This window comes from Triticum urartu, chromosome 5 (assembly GCF_003073215.2).
Source record: "Triticum urartu cultivar G1812 chromosome 5, Tu2.1, whole genome shotgun sequence".
Taxonomy (NCBI): Eukaryota; Viridiplantae; Streptophyta; class Magnoliopsida; order Poales; family Poaceae; genus Triticum; species Triticum urartu.
In genome coordinates this window covers 410,712,939-410,731,970 of record NC_053026.1, presented here as the reverse complement: position 1 = coordinate 410,731,970, position 19,032 = coordinate 410,712,939, and the positions used below count along the sequence as shown (strand labels likewise).

Genomic DNA, 19,032 nt, shown 5'->3' with positions numbered 1-19,032 from the left:
TGGATTCAGGAGCACGTTGTCGAGCGCGATCGTCGAGTGCGCGCTGGAGGTTCTCCAGTCGAGTGCGCTTAGCCAGATTGGCCAAGCGCGCCTGCTCCAAGGCCTCGGCCTCGGGGGTTTCTCCAACTATAGGAGTGTGCAGGGCATCCATGTTCCGGCGGTGAAGTTCTTCCCTCTGCTGCGAGGAGCGAGGTTCGGGGCGGTACTCCTCGTGAACGCGTGATGGATCGCCGTTCCTGTCACCTCCGTCTTCATGATTGAAGCCAGGAGGACTGCGTGGTCCATTGAGCATCAGGACTTCCGCCGCCGAGTCACTTTTGCCGCACTCGGATGCGGTCTCTACGGAGCTAGTCGACAGATCGAACAGGCCGTAGAGAGATTCTTGGGCTCGATCGCCACGACTTGAGGGGTCGCCCATCGGCGGGCCACCGCATGCTTCACCCACCGTTGAAGTCTCGACCGACCGGTGCGCTTGCTTCGGCGGGTCGCAGGGAGGGGGAAAGCTGCTGGAGTCGACTGGTACTGGGTCGACGGTTGCCGCAGGAGGACACTGCGGACGCACGCGCGAAAGTGCACCGCCCCGCGGGCGGGGAGCGTGTCGGCGTCGAGTGGTGCCTCCTGGAGCCAAGCGGAGTCGTCGGCGACAAACACGAGCGCGCCGAGATGGATCTCGCGGCCCTCGGCCAAACCTCCGCCTGGAACCATGATGAAGGGGATCGAAAAAATTGCAACTTCTCCAATAAGTCGCTAAGACACCTGCCCCAAGGTGGGCGCCAACTGTCGTGGATCTAAGACTGACAGTAGAATGGGGGGTAAGTATGAGGAGGCAAGATCCTAGCTATGGAGGAGTTGTACGCACGAGTTTTACGAGTTCAGGCCCTTCTCGGAGGAAGTAACAGCCCTACGTCTCGGTGCCCTGAGGCGGTCGACTGGATTATATGAGTGTGTGTTTACAAAAGTGCGAACCCTTATCCCAGAGGAGGAGGGTGGCTTATATAGAGTGCGCCAGGACCCCAGCTCCCCTCTGTTACACAGGGTTCAATGTTCATAAAGGAGGGGCGTTACTGGTAACGCATGCAGTAAAGTGTTATAAATGCCCATAAAGCTATGGTTTAAGTCTTGACCGTTGCAGAGTGGAGAGTTTCTCATATTCTGGTGGTCGAGTGTCTTCAAGGTGGTCGAGTGAGTGCATCTTCATGGTCGAGTGGACGATGGTTTCTCTTAGACTGCTTCTGATTCTTTGCAGAGATGTCCTTGGGGAGGGTATGTCGGACAGGTCCATGACCCTACCCTAGGTACATAGCTTCATCAATCCCCGCATAGATGGTTAGTGCATATAGGCCAGTAGCCAGACTCAGATCAAATACCAAGATCTCGTTAAACGTGTTATTTTGAAATAACCACGAACGCTGACCAGGGCCAGGCCCACCTCTCTCCTAGGTGGTCTCAACCTACCCTATCGCTCCGCCACAAAGATCCACTCAGAGGGCCGTCTGGACAAACGTCCTTTCGGACCCAATCCGTGAATCACTCGCGAGTACTCCTACAAGCCGACCCGTCTTTTAGTCATCACATGTATCATGTATAAAGTATATTGTATATACCCGCGATCACCTCCCGAGTGATCACGACCTGATAGTATAGCATGGCAGACAGACAAGAATGTAGGGCCACTGATGATAAACTAGCATCCTATACTAAGCATTAGGATTGCAGGTAAAGGTAACAACAGTAGTAGCAAGGACAGGCTATGCATCAGGATAGGATTAACGGAAAGCTGTAACATGCTACACTACTCTAATGCAAGCAGTATAGAGGAGAGTAGGCGATATCTGGTGATCAGGGGGGGGGGCTTGCCTGGTTGCTCTGGCACGAGAGAGGGGTCGTTAACACCGTAGTCGTACTGGGTAGCAGTGGCGTCGGTCTCGGTGTCTAGCGAGAGAAGAGGGGGAAGAAACAATAAATATTAAGCAAACAGATGCATAGCGATGCATGACATGACAAGTATCGGTGCTAGGGGTGCCCTAACGCGGTACGAGGCGGTACCGGTGAAGGGGGAAAACATCCGGGAAAGTATTCCTGGTGTTTCGCGTTTTTGGACATACGAACCGGAGCGGGAAAGTTGCGTGTTCGCTATGCTAGGGATTCGTCCGGTCGACCGATTAGGAGTTATCCTCAAGCCCCACAGAACTGACGGAAGTTCATCAACCCAAGCGCCTGCTGCGTGTTTGAGATCATGCATCATTCAAGGTTTCAATCCTTTGAGAATTAGGCCATTGGCTCTTTCTGCTTGTCCGTTTGACTGCGGGTGAGCGACCGAAGCATAGTCGACTCGAGTGTCTTGAGAGGTGCAGAAAGCTCTGAATTCATCGGAGTCAAAGTTCGACCCGTTGTCCGTGATGATGCTATGTGGGACTCCATATTTGAACATTAATTCTCTGATAAAACTGACAGCGGTGCTAGCATCAAGGTTCTTGATAGGTTTAGCTTCGATCCATTTGGTAAACTTGTCGACTGCAACGAGCACATGAGTGAAGCCGCTCCTGCCAGTTCTCAGTGGTCCAACCATATCCGGTCCCCAAACAGCAAAGGGCCAGATGAGGGGGATGGTCTTCAGAGCCGACGTTGGCTTGTGGGACATGTCGGAGTAAAACTGGCAGCCTTCACATCTGTCGACTATATCTTTCGCCATTTCATTTGCTCGTGGCCAATAGAATTTAGCTCGGTATGCTTTAGCCACGATGGCCCGGGAGGACGCATGATGACCACAGGTCCCCGAGTGTATGTCATTGAGGATCATTCGACCTTCTTCTGGTGTTATGCATTTCTGACCGACTCCAGTCACGCTTTCCCTGAACAGCTGCCCTCTTATCATAGTAAAGGCCTTGGATCAACGGACGCTTCATCAAGTTGCGTGTTCGCTATGCTAGGGATGCGTGGCGGACGAACGAGCTGCGCATCCGGATTCGTCTCGTCGTTCTGAGCAACTTTCATGTACAAAGTATTTTGATCCGAGTTACAGATTATTTTATATGATTTTTCAAAGTTTTAAAGTTTTTCTAAAATTATTTATTAATTCGAATTAAAACAGGATATACTTTTTATACCCACTAAGGGCTAGCCACAGTCAATGACATGTGGGGCCAGGGGACTAGGTTGACCTAGTCAATTGTCCAGTCAGCAGTTGACTAGTCAACTGTTGATTGGTCAAACCTGGGTAGTGGGGCCCAGTTGTCATTCTCACAGTTTTAATATTTTAATTATTTGTGATTATTTCAAACTGAGGTTAATTAGTGCCAGTGGGGCCCGTTGTCAGTGTCTGGTTAGGGGGTTAATTAGCGCTAAGTCAACAGGGGAGGCCGGCTGGGCTCACACGGGCACCAGGCGCCGGCGGCCGCAGCCGGGCAGCTGGACGCGCACGGGAGCCAAGGGCTCCGGTGCCCATGACTAGTAGCAGCGGTGGCCAAACGGCGGGGTGCTCCAGCGGGCAACGGCCGGCCGGAGGCGGGCTACAGGCGGCGGCGTTAGCGAGTAGCAGCAGAGCACGACAGGAAGCGGCGGCGCAGCGATTGGCGTGGCGTACGGGCGCGGGCAGGACAAGGCCGCGGTGAGCGCGACGAGCACGAGCGCTCGCGGGCGCGGGCGGAGGCAAGGACGCCGAGTAGGGCCACGGCAAGCGCGACGCGTTCAGCAAGGGGGGAAGAGGGAGCATGGGGCGGTGCTCACGTTCGATGCAGGGACGGGGGCGGCGTGGCTCGATGGCGTCCGGCGAGGAGGAGGCTGGGGACGAGCGACAGAGGGGAGGAGATCCGGCGAGGCGGCTTCGGGCGACGACGAGGTTGCTCTGGTTGGCGGCGATTCCTCGGGCACGGGCACGCTAGGAGGAGGGGATCGAACAGGGGGCGCCCCTCCTCTACACGTCTGCATGCGTGTGTCGTGTGTGTGCGGGAGGCGGCGCTAGGGGGAGGGGAAGGAGGCCAGGGGGTGGCGCTAGTCGTCAGAGGCGAGCGACGGGGCGAGAGGTAGGAGGAGCATGGGGCTGGGCGCTGCCCTGCGCGTGCACAAGAGTGTGGCGGCGCGTGGGGAGCGAGGGAGGAGAGACCGAGTGGGAGAGTGGTGGTTGGACTAGGGTTTGCGAGTGTAGGCCGGTGGGATATAGGGGTTAGGTGGGCCGGCCTGGCCAGTGGGCTGGCCGGCTGGGCCGATTGGCCCAGTGAGAGGGGGGTTTCCTTTTCTTTTTATTTATTTTCTTTTACTGTTTTCTTTATTTTAGAGCATTTTAGTATTTTATAAACAAGTGTTTTCTTTACTATAATTACCTATGTAATATTCGGCGCAAACCGGACATTTTCGTTTTGATGCTCGAAAACTTTTACCGTTTGACTTTATTTTTAAATTTTAATTTCTAAAGGGTTTTGAATCAACGCGAGTTTAACAATAGTAATCGAGGTGTCGTGGCATGATTAACAGGGAATTACTGTAGCTTAAATATCCAGGCGTCACGGTCTTCTCACTCAGATTCAGATAGTCATTCCTGGACAAAATTGTGGGGAATCAGAGTGCCATCAAAAGTTAAAATTTTCTTATGGAGGCTGGCCAAGAATTCCACACCAACCAGGGCACTATTGCACCACAGAAACATGGCCGAGACAGACGAATGCTGCCTCTGTGGAGCAGAAGATACTTGAAGGCATGCATTGCTTAATTGCACAGTTTCGAGAAGCACTTGGGCAATGTCTTCCGAGCACATTGTTGACGCTTTAAGCAGGAATGATGAAACAGATGCGAAGAGATGGATATTCTCTATGCACGAGGCATTATCACATGATGAGTTCACTACCTTGGTTGTCACTCTCTGGACGTTGTGGGATGCTCGCCGAAAAGCCATACACGAACAGATTTATCAAAGTCCTTTCTCAGTACATTCTTTTGCCCAGTCTTATATCAGCGAACTCAAAACATTGCCAGCTACGAGCACTAGGAGGAATAGTGCTGCTATGCCACGCCAATCAGGTTGGATTGCACCAGAGGCAGGTTTGACTAAGGTCAATGTGGATGCGGCAGTGGGCAGAGGAAGACGATACGGATCTGTTGCGGCAATCTCCAGAGATTCTTCGGGCATTTTTCTGGGAGCCTCAGCTGTTGTCTTAAGGGGTATATCGGACCCGGCTACCCTCGAATGCATGGCGATCAGGGAAGCATTGGCGCTAACTGATGATCTTTACGTGGCTAACATCCAAGTGGCGTCGGACTCAAAGGTGGTGGTCGAGGACATCCGAGACAACAATACAACAGTCTATGGAGCAATTATACATGAAATAGTAGAACATAGATCCAATTTTCATACATGTAATATTGGTCATGAGTCTAGGAGCTCGAATGTCGAGACTCACAAACTTGCGAAGCACGCTTTATTCCTACCAGTTGGCCGGCATGTTTGGCTAGATCAGCCGGGTGGACTCTCTTTCGTCCGTGTAAACATTGTGACGACGTAATAAAAAGCTTCGAAGTTTGTCTCAAAAAAAAGTTACGCTCACGATCCCCCACGCCAAGGCAGGGCTTTTCCGTGACAAAAAAATTCCAAGTTTTTGTTTCTTCACAAAATAACATGCCACACGCCCTGCCACCGTCATTCGGTGGCTAACAGCGGATTTCATGCCACGCTGGCGCGTCTAGTCAGCATCATATTCTTATGCAGACGCAATTTGCACCGTATATGCACACTAAAGCTAAGTTGTGGCACCAATTTAATGTATGCCATAAGTTCTGGCAAATGAGTTTTTTGTGTCAAGTTTTAGCACCAGTGGTGTAATTGGCTCTTCATAGATTGACCAGCTCAAGCCAATTGCTTACGCATTTTCAACATTTACAGTGAAGCACAATCAAGTAAAATAGATGTATCATTTGCCAACCGTAGAATACATCTACAGTTACACTGCTTGGCATGGGAGCATACTACGCAAAGAATAGTCTTCTAGTCTAAAATAGCCATGTACATATTCGAAAAAAAAGCCATGCACATAAATCCGTTCTACTCGCTCCGTTCCATAATATAAGAACATTTTTTTACACTAGTGTAGTGTCAAGAACGTTCTTATATTATGAGACGGAGGGAGTAGTTCGAAAAAAAGGGGTTAAATTCTATGAAATCAGCATCCTAAATCTGCAAGCCTTGTCCTCTTCCCTCTCGACCTCGTGTCAAGCTTTATAGAGCACTTCTGTGAGATGTGGGGCAGTGCAGATACTTGGATTGCCTGCAAGAAGATCACTGTTCTGAGTCCTGACTTCAGGCACAAGCTTGCACAGGTTAGTTAGAAACTATCAGTCAACAAATACCTTGCGTATAGCTGCAGACTCGATCCCTTCCCGGAGCACTATGTCGGTGTAGTTAGTTGCTATCCTGCAATCGAGAGTAAACTGCAATTGAAAAACACCACGAAATTTAGACAAACTGAATTTCAGAAAGTTTGAACTTCTGACGAGTGAGCATATACTTCAATAAAACAAAAGAACTTCTGAAGATGGAACAAGTATGGAGTGATGGAGTCTGGACCTGAAGCTTTGGCAGAGGGAAGTTCATGATGTGCGTGGTGGCGTCGATGCTCCCGGCGATCCTGATCTCGACGAGCTTCCTCTGCGCCGACAGCTCGCTGACGACGAGCCGGCTGACGTTGGACTCCTCGAACACGGCGTGCATGAGCACCGTCACGTTGCTGCTCCGCGGCGGCTGGTAGAACACCGGCACGTCCATGGCGCCGATCGACTCGTTCGCGTAGGCCACGCCGAGGTCCGCCGCGCTGTACCTTATCCCGATCCCGTTCGGGTTCTGCGCCGCGAACAGCAGCGACGCCACCGAGCACGACGACGCGTTGTCGCCGCTGCGGTTGGACGACGACGGCCGGAGGCTGAACGATCTGTCCATCTGGACGGACTGCAGGTAGAAGGTCGGCTTCTTGAGCCTCGTGACGAAGACGACGAGCAGCACGGCCGCGACGAGGACGAGGAGGATCAGCGAGAGCAGCAGGTAGAGGCAGAGGCATTTGGCGGAGTGAGGAGGTAGGCAGTGGCCATGGCAGCTCTCCTTGCAGCCGTAGCCTCCTCTCCTCCTCCTCCTGCTGCTGCTGGTCATGACAGGATCCATGGACATATTATGTGCGATGATCGAAACAGTTCGCCAGCGAGAGGAGGCATGGATCAGAGTGAGATGAATATATATGTTATCGTTTTGCACGAAGCGAGCGAGGGAAAAGGGCGGCGGGCTTCTCCTTGGCCGCAAGCCTCGTGCAATACTTGGGGTTGCCTTTATTCCTTTCTTGAAAAGTTTGCTTGAATTTGAGCTTCTTCATGGAGAAGATGGAGATCACTTGGAGCGGTGACTGGTATCTTGTCTCTCGCGGCCGGATACTACTCTTGATCGATAAGTCTAGCTTGACAGCGAGTATAATCTACAACTAGGCCTCCTGGACATTCTGTTTGACCGAACCGATCACGTTCGGTTTCTCCGTATGCAAAGAAATTTGTCTTCGAAAATTGTTGTGCTGTCGTTTTTTTTTATGAATCAAGAACTGATTTTTAACATGATCATTTTGTCCTGTTCTCGGTTTTAACCGAACAGAACCGAAGTAGACTGAAAGCACAACAACTAACAAAGTTTTGAAAACAATTGCCAGCACTTACATATTTTTCATCCATAGTCATAGGATCATCACATCAATTTATCTTTTTATTACAAACAATAACAACAAAATAATACTAGAATCATCATATCATCATGGGGATTAAGCCCTTTTTTAGTTTTTCCAGGTTTTTCATTAATTCGGGTACCGGAGGGTGTGAGCCAAATTTCCCGAACTAAATTTGCTTCTCCAAAAACGATGAGTTTGAAAGCATTTTTTTTTGTTTCAATCTTTCGGTCCTGAACTTTGGTTCTTGGCAAATGTACCTGCACCTATGTACTCCCTCTCTTCCTAAATATAAGCCTTTTTAGAGATTTCAACGCAGACTACATACGGATATATATATATATATAGAAATATTTTAGAATGTGTAGATTCACTCATTTTGCTCCGTATATAGTCTATATTGAAATCTCTAAAAGGGATTATATTTATAAACGAAGGGAGTACAACACATGTGGATTATTGAGGCTTGAAACAGTTATGGTAGAGGTAATAAAGATGAAGAAAATATGTCCTAGAGGCAATAATAAAGTTGTTATTTATATTTCCTTATATCATGATAAATCTTTATTATTCATGCTAGAATTGTATTAACTGAAAACTTAGTACATGTCTGAATACATAGACAAACAGAGTGTCACTAGTTTGCCTCTACTTGACTATCTCGTTGAATCAATGATGGTTATGTTTCCTAACCATAGACATGCGTTGTCATTTGATTAACGGGATCACATCATTAGAGAATGATGTGATTGACTTGACCCATCCGTTAGCTTAGCACGATGTCGTTTAGTTTGTTGCTATTGCTTTCTCCATAACTATACATGTTCCTATGACTATGAGATCATGCAACTTCCGAATACCAGAGGAACACTTTGTGTGCTACCAAACGTCACAACGTAACTGGGTGATTATAAAGGTGCTCTACAGGTGTCTCTGATGGTGTTTGTTGAGTTGGCATGGATCAAGATTGGGATTTGTCACTCCGATTGTCGGAGAGGTATCTCTGGGCCCTTTCGGTAATGTACATCACTATAAGCCTTGCAAGCAATGTAGCTAATGAGTTAGTTACGGGATGTAGCATTACAGAACAAGTAAAGAGACTTGCCGGTAACGAGATTGAACTAGGTATTGAGATACCGACGATCGAATCTCGGGCAAGTAACATACCGATGACAAAGGGAACAATGTATATCGTTATGCGGTTTGATAGATAAAGATCTTTGAAGAATATGTAGGAACCAATATGAGCATCTAGGTTCCGCTATTGGTTATTGACCGGAGACATGTCTTGGTCATGTCTACATAGTTCTCGAACCCGTAGGGTCCGCATGCTTAACGTTCGGTGACGATCGACATTATGAGTTTATGTGTTTTGATGTACCGAAGGTAGTTCAGAGTCCCGGATTTGATCACGGACATGACGAGGAGTCTCGAAATGGTCGAGACGTAAAGATCGATATATTGGAAGCCTATGTTTGGACATCGTAATGGTTCCGGGTGAAATCGGGAGTATACCAGAGCACCGGGAGGTTACCGGAACCCCCCGGGAGGTATATGGGCCTTATTGGGCCTTAGTGGAAGAGAGGGTAAATAAGCAAAGGAGGGGGCGCCCCCCAAGCCCAATCCGAATTGGGAAGGGGGGCGCCCCCCACCCTTTCCTTCCTTCTTCATCCTCCTTCCTTCTCTCCTAGAACCAACAAAGGGAAGGGGGGAATCCTACTCCCGATGGGAGTAGGACTCCCTTGGGGCACGCCTAGAGAGGCCAGCCCCCTCCCCTCCTCCACTCCTTTATATACGGGGAGGGGGAACCCCATAGACACACAAGTTGATCATTGATTTTTAGCCGTATGCGGTGCCCCCCTCCACCATAATCCACCTCGGTAATATCGTAGTGGTGCTTAGGCGAAGCCCTGTTCTGGTAGCAACATCATCACTGTCATCACGCCCTTGTGCTGACGACGCTCTCCCTCGAAGCTCTACTGGATCGTGAGTTCGCGGGACGTCACCGAGATGAACGTGTGCAGATCGCGGAGGTGTCGTATCTTCGGTACTAGATCGGACGATCGTGAAGACGTACTACTACATCAACCGCGTTGTCATAATGCTGCCGCTTACGGTCTATGAGGGTACGCAGATGATACTCTCCCCTCTCGTTGCTATGCATCACCTTATCTTGCGTGTGCGTAGGAATTTTTCTGAAATTACATCATTCCCCAACAGTGGCATCAGAGCCAGGTTTATGCGTAGATGTTATATGCATGAGTAGAACACAAAGGAGTTGTGGGCGTGGGTATATACATATTGCTTGCCGTCACTAGTTGATTCTTGATTCAGCGGCATTGTTGGATGAAGCGGCCTAGACCGACATTACACATACGCTTATGCGAGACTGGTTCTACCGACGTGCTTTGCACACAGGTGGCTAGTGGGTGTCTGTTTCTCCAGCTTTAGTTGAATCGGATTCAATGAACAGGGTTCTTTCTGAAGATCAAAAAAGCAATCACTATACCGTGTTGTGGTTTTCGATGCGTAGGTAAGAACGGTTCTTGTTCAGCCCGTAGCAGCCACGTAAAACTTGCAACAACAAAGTAGAGGACGTCTAACTTGTTTTTGCAGGGCATGTTGTGATGATATGGTCAAGACATGATGCTAAATTTTATTGTATGAGATAATCATGTTTTGTAACACAGTTATCGGCAACTGGCAGGAGCCATATGGTTGTCGCTTTATTGCATGAAATGCAATCGCCATGTAATTGCTTTACTTTATCACTAAGCGGTATCGATAGTCGTAGAAGCAATAGTTGGCGAGACGACAACGATGCTTCGATGGAGATCAAGGTGTCAAGCCGGTGACGATGGTGATCATGACGGTGCTTTGGAGATGGAGATTAAAGGCACAAGATGATGATGCCCATATCATATCACTTATATTGATTGCATGTGATGTTTATCCTTTATGCATCTTATTTTGCTTAGTTCGGCGGTAGCATTATAAGATGATCTCTCACTAAATTTCAAGGTATAAGTGTTCTCCCTGAGTATGCACCGTTGCTATAGTTCATTGTGCCGAGACACCACGTGATGATCGGGTGTGATAAGCTCTACGTTCACATACAGCAGGTGCAAGCCAGTTTTGCACACGCGGAATACTCGGTTTAAACTTGACGAGCCTAGCATATGCAGATATGGCCTCGGAACACTGGAGACTGAAAGGTCGAGCGTGAATCATATAGTAGATATGATCAACATAGTGATGTTCACCATTGAAAACTACTCCATCTCACGTGATGATCGGACATGGTTTAGTTGATATGGATCACGTGATCACTTAGATGATTAGAGAGATGTCTATCTAAGTGGGAGTTCTTAAGTAATTTGATTAATCGAACTTTAATTTATCATGAACTTAGTACCTGATAGTATTTTGCATGTCTATGTTGTTGTAGATAGATGGCTCGTGTTGTTGTTCCGTTGAATTTTAATGCATTCCTAGAGAAAGCTAAGGTGAAAGATGATGGTAGCAACTACATGGAATGGGTCCGTAACTTGAGGATTATCCTCATTGCTGCACAGAAGAATTACGTTCTGGAAGCACCGCTAGGTGACAAACCCGCTGTAGGAGAAACGCCAGATGTTATGAACACCTGGCAGAGCAAAGCTGATGACTACTCGATAGTTCAGTGTGCCATGTTTTACGGCTAAGAACCGGGGCTTCAACGATGTTTTGAACGTCATGGAGCATATGAGATGTTCCAGGAGTTCAAGTTAATATTTCAAGAAAATGCTGGATTGAGAGATATGAAGTCTCTAATAAGTTCTATAACTACAAGATGGAGAAGAATAGTTCTGTCAGTGAACATATACTCAGAATGTCTGGGTACCACAACCACTTGACTCAACTGGGAGTTAATCTTCCTGATGATAGTGTCACTGACAGAGTTCTTCAATCACTGCCACCAAGCTACAAGAGCTTCGTGATGAACTATAATATGCAAGGGATGGATAAGGCGATTCATGAGCTCTTCGCAATGCTAAAGGCTGCGGAGGTAGAAATCAAGAAAGAGCATCAAGTGTTGATGGTCAACAAGACCACCAGTTTCAAGAAAAAGGGTAAAGGGGAGAAGGGGAACTTCAAAAAGAACAGCAAGCCAGTTGCTGCTCAAGTGAAGAAATCCAAGTCTGGACCTAAACCTGAGACTGAGTGCTTCTACTGCAAAGGAACTGGTCACTAGAAGCGGAAGTGCCCCAAGTATTTGGCGGAGAAGAAGGATGGCAAAGTGAAAGGTATATTTGATATACATGTTATTGATGTGTACCTTACTAATGCTCGCAGTAGTGCCTGGGTATTTGATACTGGTTCAGTTGCTAACATTTGCAACTCGAAACATGGGCTACAGATTAAGCGACGATTGGCTAAGGACGAGGTGACGATGCGCGTGGGAAATGGTTCCAAAGTCGATGTGATCGCTGTCGGCACGCTACCTCTACATCTACCTTCGGGATTAGTTTTAGACCTGGATAATTGTTATTTGGTGCCAGCGTTGAGCATGAACATTATATCTAGATCTTGTTTAATGCGAGACAGTTATTCATTTAAATCAGAGAATAGTCAAGGAAATGGGCCCGACTCTCATGGTTCGGGTTATGGTGGTGGTGCTTGTAACTCTGGTTTTCAAGGAAATCAAGGTAATCACAACAACCGGGGTGGTTACAACCAGCAGAGTAATCAAGGGGGTCAGCAACAGCAACAGTCTGGTTACCAGAGCAACCCGAAGCAGTTGAATAGTGGGCAATATCATGTGTTTACCACTAGTTTGTGTAAGCATGACCAGAAACTTCATAAGAGATTAGTCAATACTGTTGAGCCGGCAGTTCCTCGCTATCTACGTTGGTCTGAGCAGCCCATCATGTGGAGTCGGCAAGATCATCCACTCCAGGTTGATAATCCGGGTCATTTGGCTTTGGTGGTTGCACCGCAGGAAAGGGTATAATTTTACCAAGGTACTCATGGGCGGAGGGAGCAGCATCAATATCCTTTATTATGAAACTTTTCATCGCGTGGGGTTGACTGATAAAAATCTTAAGCCGTCAAACACTGTTTTCCATGGCGTGGTGCCTGGTAAGTCGTCATATCCAGTCGGTACGATAGCTCTAGAAGTTTTTTTGGAGATGATCATGACTCTAGGTCAGAAACATTGACCTTTGAAGTGGTCAAGATCCACAGCCCATATCACACTCTGTTTGGACGGTCGGCTTACGCCAAGTTCATGGCGCGGCTGTGTTACGTGTATCTGCGGCTCAAGATACCGGGTCACAAAGGAACCGTTACAGTGCATGGGAGCCGTAAGATAGCTCTAGAGTGTGAAGAGGGGGATGCGGCTTACGCTGAGTCAGTTTGTGCAATAGAGGAGTTGAAATTTTACAAGGACAATGTTGACCCGACAAATATGGCGTCTTTGAAAAAGCCAACCATAGAGCATGATCCGGTGTTAAAGTTTAAGTCGACAGATGATACCAAGATGGTTGATTTTGTTCCTGGCGACTCATCCAAGCAGTTCAGCATCAGTGCTAATCTGGATCCGAAATAGGAAAGCGCGCTCGTCGAGTTCATTCGTGAGAACCGGGACATCTTTGCATGGAAGCCTTCAGACATGCCGGGTGTACCGAGAGAACTCGCTGAGCACACTCTTAATATTGATCCAAAGTTTAAGCCGGTCAAACAGTTTCTTCGTCGTTTTAACAAGGAGAGACGGAAGGCCATTGGAGAGGAAGTAGCCCGGCTCTTGGCAGCTGGGTTTATCATTGAAGTTTTCCATCCTTAGTGGTTAGCTAACCCGGTGCTGGTACTTCAGAAAAACGGCACTTGGCGTATGTGTGTGGACTACACGGATTTGAATAAGGCTTGTCCGGCTGACCCTTTTGCTCTCCCTCGTATTGATCAGATTATTGATGCTACGGTGGGTTGTGAGCGTTTGAGTTTTTTGGATGCTTATTCTGGTTATCATCAGATCAAGATGGCAGTTAAGGACCAGGAGAAGACAACTTTCATAACTCCCTTCGGAGCCTTCTGCTATGTCTCTATGCCTTTTGGGCTCAAGAGTGCCCAGGCGACTTATCAGAGGTGTGTGCAAAATTGCCTTCATAACCAAATTGGGCGTAATGTTCATGCCTATGTGGATGATATTGTGGTGAAATCCAAAGAAAAAGAGACACTGATAGATGATTTGAAGGGAACCTTTGATAATCTCTGGGTTTACAAGATGATGCTTAACCCGGCCAAGTGTGTTTTTGGTGTGCCGGCAGGCAAGCTCCTGGGCGTTTTGGTGTCTAACAGGGGAATTGAAGCTAATCCGGAGAAGATCAAAGCTATCACCTCTCTAGCTAAGCCGGCGTGTATCAATGATGTGCAGCGTCTGGCGGGTCGTATTGCGGCGTTAAGCCAGTTCATAAGCCCGTTGGGGGAAAAGGCTATCCCTCTGTATTAGATGATGAAAAAGACGGATAACTTTGTCTGAGTAATGTTGCTGATGCAGCATTTAAGGATTTGAAGAAGCAGCTGGTTGAGCCGCCAGTACTCGCATCCCCTATTGATGAGGAGCCTTTGTTGTTATATGTGGCTGCTAATAGCCGGGCCATCAGTGTTGCTATTGTGGTAGAAATAAAGGAGGCAGAAAGGAGTATCCGGTTCAAAGGCCAGTTTACTATATCAGTGAAGTGCTTATTGAGTCCAAGCAGAGGTATCCACACTGGCAGAAGCTTGTATATGGGGTGTTCTTGGCTAGCCGGAAGCTTAAACATTATTTTTTGGGCCATCCCATTACCGTGGTCAGCTCTTCTCCTTTGGGAGATATCATCCAAAACAGAGAAGCAACTGGCCGGGTCGCTAAGTGGGCCACTGAGCTTGGGCCTCACGGGTTAAAATATGTGCCTCGCACGACCATCAAGTCTCAAGCACTGGTGGACTTCATCAACGATTGGACAGAGCTGCAGATGCCCGAGGAAAAGCCTGATAACACATATTGGACTATTCACTTTGATGGGTCGAGGAAATTGGAGGGCTCGGGGGCTGGAGTTATTCTTGCTTCCCCTCGAGGTGATAAATTTGCTATGTTCTTCGTTTGATGTTTCCTTGTACTAACAATGCAGCTGAGTATGAGGCCTTACTCCATGGTCTTCGGATGGCTAAGGAGATGAACTTAAGCCGGGTTAGATGCTTCGGCGACTCATATTTGGTGGCTCAGCAAGTCTCTGGTGCTTGGGATTCTAAGGATTCACTCATGGCGGCTTACCGGCGAGAGGTGGACGTTATTGCTGATCACTTCAAAGGTTATCAAGTTGAGCATGTTGATCGAAGGAAAAATGAAGCGGCAGAAGCTTTAAGCCGGCTGGGCTCTCAACGTAAGTCGGTGCCACCTAATGTCTTTCTTGACGTCTTGCATAACCCGTCAGTTAAGATTCCTACAAAGGAGGATTTGGCTATTCTTGACCCGGAGGCTTAGTTGGTGGCGGCTCTTCATGTAATCCCAGATTGGACAGTCCCTTACTTGGCCTATATGACTCGGGGTGAGTTACCTGAGGACGAAACCTTGTCCAAGCAGATAACCCGGCGGTCTAAGTCAATGACAATTGTCAATGGAGAGTTACATCATCGCAGTGTCACAGGGGCGTTTCAGCGTTGTGTTTCTCCAGAAGAGGGCTGTGATATTTTACAAGAAATTCATGAAGGAGATTGTGGTCATCATGCCGGTTCAAAGTCCTTTGTGGCTAAAGCTTTCCGTCATGGGTTTTATTGGCTAACAGCTCATGCTGATGCATAGGACCTCGTCAACAGGTGTGATGGATGTCAGAAATTTGCACGTTGAGCTCATGTGCCGGCTCAATAATTGAGGATGATTCCAATTAGTTGACCGTTCGTAGTTTGGGGGCTCGATATGGTTGGGCCTTTCAAAAGATCCAAGGATAAGAAGACCCACCTTTTGGTGGCGGTTGATAAGTTCACTAAGTGGGTAGAGGCAGAGCCGGTCATTAAGTGTGATGTAGCAATAGCGGTTCAATTCATGAAGAAGGTGATCTTCCGTTTTGGCTTTCCACACAGCATTATAACAGACAATGGCACCAATATCTCTAAGGGTGCTATGGAAGAATTTTGTCAACGTGAGCATATCCGGCTTGATGTATCATCAGTAGCTCACCCTCAATCCAATGGTCAAGGTGAGAGAGCAAACCAAGAGATCTTGAAAGGCATCAAACCCCGGCTTATGGTTCCCCTGCAGAGGACGCCGGGTTGTTGGGTGGAGGAGTTACCTTCCGTGTTATGGAGCATCAATACCACCCCAAACAGATCTATGGGATACACACCTTTTTTTCATTGTTTATGGAGCAGAGGCAGTTCTCCCTAGTGACATCCGTCATGACTCGCCTCGTCTGGCGGCTTATGTTGAAGCTGACAATGAAAGAGCATGTCAGGAAGCACTTGATCTGTTGGATGAGGAGCGTGACATAGCAGCAGCTCCCTCAGCGATTTACCAGCAAGATTTGCGCCGTTATCATAGCCACCGGGTTAAAACCAGAACTTTTCAAGAAGGCGACCTGGTGCTCCGGCTTATCCAGGATTAGACGGATATACACTAGTTATCCCCACCTTGGGAAGGACCTTTTGTGGTTAGCAAGAACCTAAACAACGGATCATATTACCTTATCGATGTTCGAGACCACAAGGACTCACGCACGTCGGAGGAGGAGACCCGCTGGCCCTGGAATATTGCTTAGCTTAGGCCATACTACACCTGAGCCACCGGCTCATCCAATGTACATATTTTGACGATGTATATATTATGATTAAAATAATAAATCCGGCATCCCTGCTAAAGCAGGGCCTCTGTTGACTTTTCTCTCTAAATTAATGAGTCTTCGATTACTTGGGGGCTTCTGATTTATACATCAAAGTTATAATTGCCCTTTGATCCGGCTTATAAGCCATATACAAAAAACTTGGGACCAAAGAGAGTCTGTGGCAAAAGCACGACTCAAACATAGGTACCCCCTGAGCACAGCTCAAAATGTCACTTGGGGGCTCTTTTGTTCTAAAGAACGAAGAGTTCATAACCTTGTGATAGGCTATAAAAGCCAGGCTTGGAAGCCAGGTGTATTCACCTAAAACCCCGAGTTATCCTGCCTGTATGCCAGATGCTTCTCCATTAGGTAATCCTGATTGACCCGCCGAACTCTTAACAGACAATCTTCTAAACAAGACCCTGATCGTTAAGGTTAAAACGCCGGTTTGTCATGAGAGGGCACGGTTTTACGGATAGCAAGGAGAAGCTCAGGCTGTAAAGCCGCCTTCCTTGAAACTTGGATAAATCGGACTGTGATGCACGATGCTGATCTAACCCCGCGTACTCCTGATAAGTCTATCTTTAAATAAGAACTGAACTTATCCGGGTTAAAATGTCGATTGGGTCAATGAGGGCCGGCTCACGGAAAGCGCGTACCTTCCAGTGGCTAATGCTAGTTTCATTGAAGAAGATATTTTGGCTTGGCGGCCTATGAAAGCCTCGGATTTTTTCTGTTGGTTTGATTTGAATGTCTTTTTTGAGATTTTTTCTTCTGTGACATCGTAATACGTGGTTGAAAAACAATAAGGCTTATAATGCCTTCTGAGTCATATATGACATTAACCGGTGTTTATTAACCCGACCTGGTTTTCGACTATAAGTCGCCAGTATAAAATAAAGGTAAAATATCTGGTGTTTAATGACCCGGCTTGGTTTTCTTCATAAGCCGGCAATCTCTGATAACTACCAGCATCCAAAGTCTTGGGTTATCGCCCTTACTACACTGGCTTGGTAAAATCAACAAGTGTGGTCAAATATCACATGTATGATATATTTTCATATATGATTATTATTTTGACCAGCCTTGGTTATAAATCATGATAAGTTCATGTTGCGGCATTATAACCCGTCCAGCGGTAAATCGCTAGGACACTTTTAAATGTTGTATGCAGGAACACATTCAAACTTGTTAATGTCATAAGGGATATATAGCACATCTTCACATAATGGATAAATAAGTGTTATAAGCAGCACATATATGGACGATGGCATAGCAGAGCAAGAAGTTTAAAGCTAGCCTATTACAAGGCGCTTGGAGCCCAAAAAGATAAACTGTTTTTTCAGTCTCCCATACAGCGGATGATAAACCGGAGCGGATTCATGATTCTTGGCCCGGCTGACTTGATGGTTGCGCCTCATCCCTTGCCGGTTCGTCTTCCTCCACCGTCTGGAAGTTGGGTTTGGACCAGTCAAAGCCATAAAGGGTGATACGTCTCCAACGTATCTATAATTTTTGATTGCTCCATGCTATATTATCTACTGTTTTGGGCAATATTGGGCTTTATTTTCCACTTTTATATTACTTTTGGGACTAACCTATCAACCAGAGGCCCAGCCCAGATTTGTTGTTTTTTTGCCTATTTTAGTGTTTCGAAGAAAAGGAATATCAAACGAAGTCGAAACGGAACGAAATCAACTAGAGAAGTTATTCTTGGAAGGAAAGCAACCCAGGGAACTTAGAGTGCACGTCAGGGGAGACACGAGCTGCCCACGAGGGGGGGGGGCACCCCCCTAGGGCGCGCCCCCTGCCTCGTGGGGCCCCCGTGGCTCCTCCGACGTACTTCCTGCACCCATATATATCGTCGTACCCTAAAACTTCTAGAACAGACATTAGATCGGGAGTTCCGCCGCCAGAAGCCTCCGTAGCCACCAAAAGCCAATCTAGACCCGTTCTGGCACCCTGCCGGAGGGGGCAATCCCTCTCCGGTGGCCATCTTCATCATCCCAGTGCTCTCCATGACGAGGAGGGAGTAGTTCTCCCTCGGGACTGAGGGTATGTACCAGTAGCTATGTGTTTGATCTCTCTCTCTCTCTTGTGTTCTTGATTTGGCACGATCTTGATGTATAGCGAGCTTTGCTATTATATTTGGATCCTATGATCTTTCTTCCCCCCTCTACTCTCTTGTAATGGATTGAGTTTCCCCTTTGAAGTTATCTTATCAGATTGAGTCTTTAAAGATTTGAGAACACTTGATGTATGTCTTGCCGTGGATATCTGTGGTGACAATGGGATATCACGTGATTCACTTGATGTATGTTTTGGTGATCAACTTGCGGGTTCCACCCATGAACCTATGCATAGGGGTTGGCACACGTTTTCGTCGTGATTCTCCGGTAGAAACTTTGGGGCACTCTTTGAGGTCCTTTGTGTTGGTTGAATAGATGAATCTGAGATTGTGTGACGCATATCGTATAATCATACCCATGGATACTTGAGGTGACATTGGAGTATCT

General features: G+C 47.4%; 1 protein-coding gene across 1 annotated transcript; it reads right to left on the bottom strand.

Moving 5' to 3' along the window:
• Positions 1 to 5,863: 5,863 nt before the first annotated feature.
• Positions 5,864 to 7,209, bottom strand: LOC125556102. The gene is made up of 3 exons (XM_048718896.1): positions 6,554 to 7,209; positions 6,337 to 6,417; positions 5,864 to 6,254 (listed from the first exon to the last, which is right to left on the bottom strand). The coding sequence occupies exons 1-3, from the start codon at positions 7,145 to 7,147 to the stop codon at positions 6,150 to 6,152; spliced, it is 780 nt and encodes a 259-aa protein (XP_048574853.1). The 5' UTR covers positions 7,148 to 7,209; the 3' UTR covers positions 5,864 to 6,149.
• Positions 7,210 to 19,032: the final 11,823 nt, after the last annotated feature.

Bases quoted from the DNA above. Each gene is read 5' to 3' on its own strand.
- LOC125556102 (XM_048718896.1), bottom strand. From the start codon at position 7,147: ATGTCCATGGATCCTGTCATGACCAGCAGCAGCAGGAGGAGGAGGAGA. The intron at 6,418-6,553 runs GTCCAGACTCCA...TTTCAATTGCAG, and splicing joins TCCCTCTGCCAAAGCTTCAG to TTTACTCTCGATTGCAGGAT. The intron at 6,255-6,336 runs GTATTTGTTGAC...ATCTTCTTGCAG, and splicing joins AGTCTGCAGCTATACGCAAG to GCAATCCAAGTATCTGCACT.